Source organism: Heptranchias perlo, unplaced genomic scaffold (genome assembly GCF_035084215.1).
Source record: "Heptranchias perlo isolate sHepPer1 unplaced genomic scaffold, sHepPer1.hap1 HAP1_SCAFFOLD_65, whole genome shotgun sequence".
In the NCBI taxonomy this organism is placed as follows: Eukaryota; Metazoa; Chordata; class Chondrichthyes; order Hexanchiformes; family Hexanchidae; genus Heptranchias; species Heptranchias perlo.
In genome coordinates, this window is record NW_027139677.1 from 1,510,620 (window position 1) to 1,521,221 (window position 10,602).

The 10,602-nt window shown below is 43.1% G+C and overlaps 1 protein-coding gene across 1 annotated transcript in view; it reads left to right on the plus strand.

Annotated features, from left to right (window-relative positions):
* Positions 1-9,904, plus strand: part of LOC137318119 (beta-1,3-galactosyl-O-glycosyl-glycoprotein beta-1,6-N-acetylglucosaminyltransferase 3-like) — a 31,874-nt gene extending 21,970 nt beyond the window's left edge. Inside the window, exons 3-4 of the mRNA XM_067981093.1 lie at positions 7,957-8,634; positions 9,377-9,904. Coding sequence (XP_067837194.1) covers positions 7,957-8,634; positions 9,377-9,904 — 1,206 coding nt within the window. The remainder of the gene's footprint in view (positions 1-7,956; positions 8,635-9,376) is intronic.
* The last annotated feature ends 698 nt before the right edge of the window (positions 9,905-10,602 follow it).

Genomic DNA, 10,602 nt, shown 5'->3' on the forward strand with positions numbered 1-10,602 from the left:
CATTAAAATAAAACGTAACTACACAAGTTATCAACAGGTAGGAGGGTCCATCAGTAATCTTTATATAAAAAGTAACTGCACAAATTTCCATCTGGTAGGAGGGTGCATCACTATTCTTTATATAAAATTAGCTAATAAAATTGACAACAGGTGGGACGGTCCATCAGTCATCTTTATATAAAAAGTTACCAGTCAAATTACCAACAAGTAGAATGGTCCAACACTAATCTTTCTGTAAAAGTAACCACTCAAATTACCAACAGGTAGGAGGGTCCATCATTAATCTTTATATAAAAAGTAACCACTCAAATTACCAACAAGTACTAGGGTCCATCAATAATGTTGATACAAAATCTAACCACTGAAATCACCAACAGGTTCGAGGGTCCATCTCCAATCTTGATATAAAATCTAACCACTGAAATTACCAAAAGGTAAGAGGGTCCAACACTGATCTATATGTAAAAAGTAATTACACAAATTACCAACAGGTAGGAGGGTACATCACTATTTTTTATATAAAAAGTAACGACTCAAATTACCAACAGGAAGGAGAGTCCATCACAAATCTTTATATCGAAAGTAAATACTGAAATTCCCTACAGTTAGGAGGGTCGCATCACTCATTATTATGTAAAAAGTAACTCCTCAAATTACCAACACGTCGGAGGGTTCACCACTAATCTTCATATAAAAAGTAACGACACAAATTTCCAACAGGTAGGAGGGCCCATCAGTCGTTTTTATCTTAAAATATTCTACGCAACTTACCAACAGGTAGGTGGTTCAATCACTAATCTTTATATAAAAAAATAAATACTCAAATTATCAACAGGTCGGGGCGTCCATCACTATTCTTTATATAAAGAGAAACTACTCAAATTAACAACCGGTAGGAGGGTTCATCAATAATCGAGATATGAAAAGTAACCTCTCAAATTATCGATAGGTAGGAGGGTCCAGCACTAATTTTGATATAAAAATTAACTACTCAGTTACCAACAGGTTGGAGGGTCCGCTCTAACCTTAATATAAGAACTATCTACACAAATTACCAACAGTTAGGAGGGCACATCACTAATCATTATGTAAAAACTAACTACACATATTACCAACAAGTAGGAGGGTCCATCCATAATCTTTATATAAAAATATCCTCTCAAATTACCAACAGTTAAAATTGTCCAATACCAGTCATTATACAAAAAATATACTCAAATTACTAACAGGTAGGAGGGACCATCACCAACATTTATTAAAAATATGTAACCAATCAAATTACCAACAAGTAGGATGGTCCAACACTAAAATTTATGTAAAATTAAGTACACAAATTACAAACAGGTAGGAGGGGCCATCACTCATCCTTATATTGATAACTAACCATTCAAATTGCCAGCAGTAAAGATGGTCCATCACTAACCTTTACAGAAAAAAATAACTACTCAAATTGACAACAGGTGGGAGGGTACGTCAGGCATCTTTATATAAAAAGAAACTATTCAAATTACCAACAGGTGTGGAAGGTCCATCACTAATCGTTACATGACAAGTAACGACACAGATTACCAACAGGTAGGTGGGCCTAATCATAAATGCTACGCCTTAAGTAACTGTTTAAAGTTACATGATTCATAACATTACGCATCAGTGTTAATATGAGTAGAACAGTGGTAAATATCCTCACAACCTATAAAGTTAATAAGTATTATTATTAAAATAGTGGTAAATCTCCTCACCTCCTGCAAAGGTCATTAGTCTTCATAATAGAACAGTGGTAAATCTCCTCACCTCCTACAATGCTCATTAGTGTTAACAATAGAACAGTGGTAAATCTCCTCACCTCGTACAATGCTCGTTCTTGCCAATATTAGAACAGTGGTAAATTTACTCAACTCCGACAGTGCTCATTATTGATAATATTAGAACCGTGGTAAATACCCTCACCTCCTACATTGTTCATTGGTGTTAATATTAGAGCAGTGGTAAATTTCCTCACCTCCTACTGTGCTCATTATTGATAATATTAGAACAGTGGTAAATCTTCTCGCCTCCGACAGTGCTCATTAGTGATAAAATTAGAACAGTGGTAAATCTCCTCACATCCTACAGTGCTCATTAGTGTTAATATGAGAACAGTTGTAAATCTCCTCACCTCCTGCAATGTTCATTATTCAAGTGCTGACACCATGACAGATGTGTTTGCTGTAATCAAATGAAAGCACCAACCAGGACACAGCTCCATAAATACACAGACAATGTCACTGTCCATACAGACCATGGAATCACTCCCACCTACATATTATGAATGTGGCTATAGAGCATATTGACCAAATGCATAATTTAAAAGCAAAACTTCACAAACGATAGCGTCCAACAAAAATATGTGAATAAAGTAATACAACAGTGCCAGTTTGTATAAAACCTAGGGAAGAATGTTTTAATTCCATAATGACCGTCCCGCTTCGTATTTCCCTGCAGAATATTCACTACCTCAGGAATAATGCTGGTGCTGGCCTGCACTGTGAGTGAATTTTATCAATGGCCGCTCCCAGTGCAGAGTCTCAGCCGACAGGAGCCCGTCTGGAACTGGGTTGTGGAGATCAGCGGGACTCACTGGGTTTCACTGGGCAGCTGTCTGTCTCACACTCGATGTGGAGAGTTGATGGTAACACTCGGGAAATGCTAATCCCAGAGCTAACAGCTGTTGTACTGATGGGGCAGGAGGGGCTTGATTTCATATTTAAAGAAATTTTCTCCTTCTCGCTTTAATATTTCCATCTAAACCTCCTATTAATATTGTATTAGATTTATTACAGAGCATCAGAATTTCAAAACTCCTGTCACCGCTAGGGCAGTATGAACAAACAGCTGGAAAATCAAAAATCTTCAACGAGAATGAAAATGGGCTTCGGTATGTGCACAACATTCTTTGAAATATCAATTCTGTCCTCACAAGGGGTCCATAATTCGATCAAGACCCTCCAGCTCCCACAGGGATTGAGAACAGGGCAGATAAACTGCAGAAAGAGTGACCATCTCGAGGGTCAGTGCAGTCACAGTTGGTGGGAGCCCCTGAGTACTGGAACTGTTCAAAAGTCACCTGGTACTGGGGACTGTAAGGTGGATAGAGACAGTGATCAGAGGAGTATCTTCCTCAGCAACAGTGTGGTACCAGGGAGCAGGGGGTCGCCCCGAGTATCGGGGGGAGGATGAGAGAAGTTTACCCACAGGAATAGGAGAACGATCGTGTTGTCAGGCTGTCGAGTTCGGGGAATAGGCAGATTCTGATGTCAGACGGAAGAATATCCTGGAACGCATGAGGTCTTTTCTGGGAAGGCGAGGAGAGCAGTTAATAGTCCTGGTCAGAAACAGTAACGTGAATAGAACTTCGTTTATTTTAATCATTGTCGGGACGTTCAAGGCCAGGATTAATTGCCCATCCCTGCTTGCCATTGAGAAGGTGGTCGGGGCCCTTCTTCTAGAAGCGCTCCATTCCAGGTCATTAGTCATCGAATCATAGAACATTTACGGCACAGAAGGAGGCCATTCGGCCCATCGTGTCCGTCCCGGCCGAAAATGAGCCACCCACCCTAATCCCACTTTCCAGCTCTTGGTCCGCAGCCTTCTGGATTACCGAATTCCATGTGCATATCCAAGTATGTTTTAAATGTGATGAGGGTTTCTGCCTCTACCACCCTTTCGGCCAGTCAGTTCCAGACCCCCACCTCCCTCCGGGTGAAAAAAACGTTTTCCTCAGCTCCCCTCTCATCCTTCTACCAATCACTTTAAATCTGTGCCCGAAGGTTATTGACCGCACTGCGAAGGGAAATAGGTCCTCCCTATCCAATCTATCTCGGCTCCTCATCATTTGCACACCTCAATTAATTCTCCGCTCAGTCTCTTTGTTCCAAATGAAACAACCCCAGTCCATACAATCTTTCCTCATCGCTCAAATTAATTCTCCAGTCCTGGCAACATCCTCGTAAATCTCCTCTGCACCCTCTCTCGTGCAATTACATCATTCCTGTAATGTGGTGACCAGAGCTATACTCAAGCTGTGACCTAACTAGTGTTTAATAAATTTCTGTCATAATCTCCCTGCTCTTATATTCTATCCCTCACCTAATAGAGGAAAGTATCCCGCATGCCTTCTTAATCACCTTGTCTACCTGTCCTGCTCCCTTCAGGGATCATGCACTGCAAGGAACCTCATTTCGTCCACACGTTTCAGTATCCTCCCATTTATTGTGTACTCCCTTGCCTTGTTTGATCTCCCCAAATGCATTACCTCACACTTCTCCGGATTGAATTCCATTTTCCACTTTTCTGCCCACCTGACCAGTCCATTGATATCTTCCTGCAGCCGACAGCTTTCCTCCTCACTATCAACCACACGGCCAATTTTGTATCATCAGCAAACTTCTTAAACATGCCTCCTGCATTCAAGTCCAAATCATTAATGTATACCACAAAAAGCAAGGCACAGAGTACTGAGCCCTGCGGAACCCCACTGGAAACAGCCTTCCAGTCGCAAAAACACTCATCGGCCATTACCCTGTGCTTCCTGTCACTGAGTCATTTTTGGATCTAACTTGCCACATTCCCTTTTATCTCATGGGCTTTAACATTTTTTACCAGTCTGCCATGTGGTACCTTGTCAAAAGCCTTGCTAAAAACCATGTAGATTACATCAACCATATTACCCTCATCGACCCTCCTTGTTACGTCCTCAAAAAAATTCAATCAAGTTAGTCAGACACGACCTTCCCTTAACAAATCCATGCTGACTGTCCTTGATTAGTCCGTGCCTTTCTAAATGATGATTTATCCTGTTCCTCAGAATTGATTCCAATAATTTGCCCACCATCGAGGTTAGACTGACTGGCCTGTAATTACTCGATCTATCACTCTCTACCATTTTAAACAACGGTACAATGTTTGCAAGCCTCCAATCCTGCGGCACCACGCCTGTATCCAGTGAGGATTGGAAATGATGGTCAGAGCCTCAGCTATTTCCTCCCTTGCTTCTTTTAACAGCGTGGGATACATTTCATCCAGGCCTGGTGATTTATCTACTTTCAAAGATTCTAATACTTCCTCTCTCACGATATTTATCCCATCCAATATTCCACACTCCTCCTACTTAACTACAATCTCTGCGTTGTCTCTCTCTTTTGTGAAGGCAGACGCAAAGTGTTCATTAAGAACCATACCCACATCTTCCACCTCCACACATACACTTTCCTTAGCTATCCTCTTGCTCTTAATGTATTCACTAAAAGTTCTTTGGATTTTCCTCAATTTTACTTGCCACTCTTTGCTTTCCTAATTTCCATTTTAATTTCACCCCTGCACTTTCGGTACTCCTCCAGGCTTTCTGCAGTATTGAGCTCTCGGTACCTGACATAAGCTTCCCTTTTTCCCTTATCTTATCCTGTATGCTCCTTGACATCCAAGGGGTTCCAGATTTGACAGTCCAACCCTGTTTCTTTGGGAACATATTTACTCTGAACCCCTGGAAACCCACTTGAATGTCTCCCATTGCTCTGACGTTGATTTACCTTCAAGTGGCTGATTTCAGACTTTTTTTTGCTAAATCACGTCTCAGTTAAGTAAAATTGGCCTTTCCCCAATTGAGAACTTTAACACGTGTTCTATCTTTGTCCTTTTCCATAACTATGCTAAAACTAACTGAGCCATGATCACGACCACCAAAATGCTCTCCCACTGATACTCCTTCCTCCTGCCAAGCTTCATTTTCAAAAACTAAATCCAGAGCTGCCCACTCTCTTGTTGGGCTTGCGATATACTGGCTAAAGTTCTCCTGAATGCAATTTAATAATTTTATGCCTTCTACACCCTTCACTTTGTTTGTGTCCCAGGTTAGTTGAAATCCACTACTATTACAGCCATATTGTTTTCGCACCTCTCCGAAATTTGTGCAGATATTTGTTTTTCTATCTCCCCCTGACGCTTTGGGCACAATAGTTAGAGATAAATGAAGAGAAGGATTGGGATCTGAAAAAGTTGCCGAGGTGGATAAATCACTGGGCCCAAAGATGACGCACCCGAGGCTGTTAAAGGAAGTCGGAGAGGAGATAGGAGGGACTCTGCACAATTCCTCAAACATTCTGAGATGTAAAATATACACTTGTGCATTGAAGGAGACCAAGTGATTTATCTGTTCAAGATTGGAGGAGAGACGATAAATAGGCTAATCAGAGATCGATTCGTGATGAATCTGTTCAAGATTGCAAGAGAGAAGTTAAATCGGGTAATCAGAGATCTATTCGTGATGAATCTGTTCAAGATTGCAGGAGAGAAGATAAATCGGGTAATCAGAGATCCATTAGTGATGAACCTGTTGAAAATTGCAGGAGAGAAGATAAATCGGGTAATCAGAGATGGATTAGTGATGAATCTTTTCAAGATTGGACGAGAGAGGATAAATCGGGTAATCAGAGATCCATTAGTGATGAATCTGTTCAAGATTGGAGGAGAGAGGATAAATCGGGTAATCAGAGATCCATTAGTCTGCGCCCGTTAGGGGCAAACACATCGAATCCGAAATTTAAGCTCGAATAAGTGAATGTTGAGACACATCGGATGATCAAATGATGCTGGAACGGATTAGCTGAAGGCAAGTCCTGTCGGAGGGGATGTGCCGCGCTGTCGCGGGTGGTGAGGGCAGCGCTGAGGCAGTGCCGCGCTGTCGGAGTGGGGGTGGGGGAGCAGCGCTGAGGCAGTGCCGCGCTGTCGGAGTGGGGGTGGGGGAGCAGCGCTGAGGCAGTGCCGCGCTGTCGGAGTGGGGGTGGGGGAGCAGCGCTGAGGCAGTGCCGCGCTTTCGGGGTGGCAGGGTGGGCAGCGCTGAGGCAGTGCCGCGCTGAGGCAGTGCGGCGCTGTCGGGGTGAGGGTGTGTGGGGAGGGGGAAGTGCTGAGGCAGTGCCACTCTCTGATGCCAGTACGAAGGGAATGCTCGACTCTTGGAGGGGCAATGCCGAAGGGTGGAGGTGGTGTTGGGCAATATTGAGGGGGTGCTCTACAGTCAGTGGCAGTTGTGAGGGAGTGCTGTACTGTCCGAGTTGCCGTGTTTCTGATGAGAGCTGAACCAAATCTGGGGCAAGTCTGCCTTCTCAGGTCGACGTAACGGATCCAATGGCCTCAGTGCCCAGCCAATATTTATCATTAAACCAACGTCACTGAACCAGATGATCTGGACATTATCGAATTGCTGTTTGTGGGATCTTGCTGTGCGCAAGTTGGCTGTTAGGTTTCCTAAATTACAAAGTGACTACACTTCAAAAGTACCTCATTGGTTGTAAAAGCCTTTGGGTCGTCCTGAGGTGGTGAACGGCTCTATATAAATGCAAGTCTTTCATTCTTTCCCCCCCCCCTCCCCATGGTTGACGCCATGTTCTCTTGTTCTAGACTCTGGGAAACATGTTGTTGATTTTCTTGACCATACTGTTTAGGATTTTGAATCTTTTATGAGACAAGGCCGAGCCTTCTCGTACCTTCATGAAGGAAAAGTTTATGGAAAGGCCTAAATTACAAAAAACGGCAACAGAGAATGTGGAATCTCGACACTAACTGACAGCAGTTACAGAACACAAATCACACCGGAAGGGTGGACAACGCACCACGAGCAGGTGGGACCTGTCCAACAAAGCTGACAGCTGAAAGCCAATGAAGCCACAATTGTTGCTTTCATCCGACTTGAATTAATTGGAGGCTGGAAATCCCTGGAACAAAGTGCCGACTGGTCAAGAGCACAATTCCTCTATTTGTATATTTGCAAAAGAATTTTATCTGGAAATCGTGTCACATATTTATGTTTTAAATACCATTGAAAGAGCAATGATGATATTGGCATGGTGTTCTTACAGGCGGGCGGTACTGATGTCAATCCTGGGCGGACTCTCTATGACTTTTCTTGTTGGATATTTTTGCCAGGGAGGAAATCTGTTCGTAAACTATTGGAAACCAGTTAAACTAAAACCGGGTTATGACGTGCGATATGCATCTCTCGATCTGTCAGAAATGAACTCGAGTTGCTTGAAGATAATCAGCGGTGACCCAGAATCCCTTGAAAAAGCTCTTATCAATTCGATTACAATCGCGAACAAGCATAAAGTCTTCACTGAAATCGATTATTTAAAAATGACCCGAGACTGCGATTCTTTTGTTAAAAACCGGAAATACATCACTTTCTCCTTAAGCACGGAGGAACGCGATTTTCCTCTGGCCTATTCCATGGTGATCTTTGAAAAGATCGAGATGTTTGAGCGGCTCCGAAGAAGCATTTACGCCCCTCAGAACGTGTTTTGCGTCCATGTGGACAGGAAGTCTCCAAAGCCGTTTCACTCGGCCGTCCAGCCCATCGCCTCTTGTTTCAGTAATGTCTTCATTGTCAGTAAATTAGAGACAGTGACGTACGCCTCATGGTCCAGGGTTCAGGCTGATCTGAATTGTATGGAAGAGCTGCTGAGGAGCTCAGTCCCCTGGAGATATCTCATCAATGTGTGTGGACAAGACTTTCCAATGAAAACTAACCGAGAGATGGTCAACACTCTCATGGCCATGAACGGCTCAAATGTGATAGATTCGGTCCCTCCACCGGGATATAAACAGGTAACTGGGCCAGCTTCATATTTGCCCAGCCGCCAAATGTAATCAAAAGGAACGGAATGGACATTTGAAGGACTGGATGATTGGAGCGTGCTCTTCATCAGACTGCAGTGACACCACACGTCACCTGAAGCACAAGGAATGTGACACGACCCCCGTCCGGTGGTCTCACATCTCCCGCTTCACTGCATTGGAGAATCAAGCGCTGACCTGAACTTCCAGTTCGGCGGCCTCATGCCTCACATCGTATGTTTGATATCATTCGGTATGGGCAGGAGAATAGGAGGATAACTTCATACTTAACGGTATTGGGCCTTCTTGGCAGGCAACTGAAGACGTGGCAGATGATTATTTGCTGTTTATTACTTTATTTTCAAAGCGTTGACATACTGTCCTTTCAGGTGTGTTTTTTGTTTGGCTTAATTAATTTCATGTGTCTAAATTCCAGGCTTGTGAGTGACCAGAGCAATTCTGGATAACCAACCTGCTAACATCTCCCATATCATTTCCCTTCAAGAGGCCATTTGTCGCAATGCAGTGTGCCTCCGCCTTATCATTACTGCTCGATATTCCTCTTGTGAGCCGCTCTGTGTATCAGAATTTTGTAGGCCAAATTTATACAAGCAAAAAACATTAGCTAAAGTCTCAATGCATTGTTAATCGTTACTGCTGCAAGTTGTGGTGCGCTACAAAAATAGGATGAAGTCGGAAAATGAGAAATGATTGCTCTTTTATTGACTTTCAGAGACGATGGAAGTTTCATTATGATATCCGTGGAACTGTGGTCTTAACAGATCGAGAGAAGAGCCCCCCTCCCATACATAGCCCCATGTTTGTGGGGGCCGCATACATTCTGGTCACCAGAGAATTTGTCAGTAATTTATTCGTGAACTCGGAAATCCAGGCGTTTTTCAAGTGGTCGGAGGACACCTACAGTCCCGATGAACACATCTGGGCAACTCTGCAGAGAATGCCCGAGGTACCCGGCTCCATTCCATACACTCCCGGGCACCGCAATGGTGACCCACCAATCCTTACTCGAGCAGTGAAGTGGTCATTTGAGGCTGGTGATGTAGAGAAAGGAGCCCTTTATCCGCCTTGTAGAGGGAGGATCCGTCATCAACTGTGTGTTTATGCTTCTGCAGATTTGCACTGGATCTCCCAACAGAAACCGCTTTTCGCCAACAAGTTTGATTCTGAACTGGACAACACAGCGGTGCAATGCATGGAGGAATATGTCCGACATAGAGCGATTCACGGCACAGGAAGTTAAGAGTGAATGGGGAGATATGAGCACCAGGCAGAAAGTAGGGCTGTAACAACGAATCGATAACTATTTCAGATGAAGCATTGTGCTGAATAATAATGGGGGAATATATCACACCTCAAAAAATAAATAACAGGGGACCTATTGTTAGGCCAATGAGGACCCTTGTAATGAATATGACCATGATAGTGAACGCATAATTAATTCAAACTGGAGTATTGTAAAGAATTGGACTGTGATAGAGGCTGCATCCATCGTTGGAATTGAAGCATTGTAATTAATAGGACTGTAATTTTTGCTGCATCAATCTGTGGAATTGGATCATTTTAATGAAAGGACTGTAATATTTGCTGCATCAATCGTTGCAATTGGAGCATCGTAAATAATAGGACTGTAATAGAGGCTGCATCAATCGTTGGAATTGGAGCATTGTAATGAAAGGACTGTAATAGAGGCTGCATCAATCGTTGGAATTGGAGCATTGTAAATAATCGGACTGTAATAGTGGCTGCATCATTCGTTTGAATTGGAGCACTATAAATAATAGGACTGTAATAGTTGCTGCATCAATCGTTTGAATTGGAGCATTGTAAATAATTGGACTGTAATAGAGGCTGCATCAATCGTTGGAATTGGACCATTGTAAATTATAGGAGAGTCAAAGTGGCTGCATCAATCGTTGGAACCGAATCATTGTAATGAAA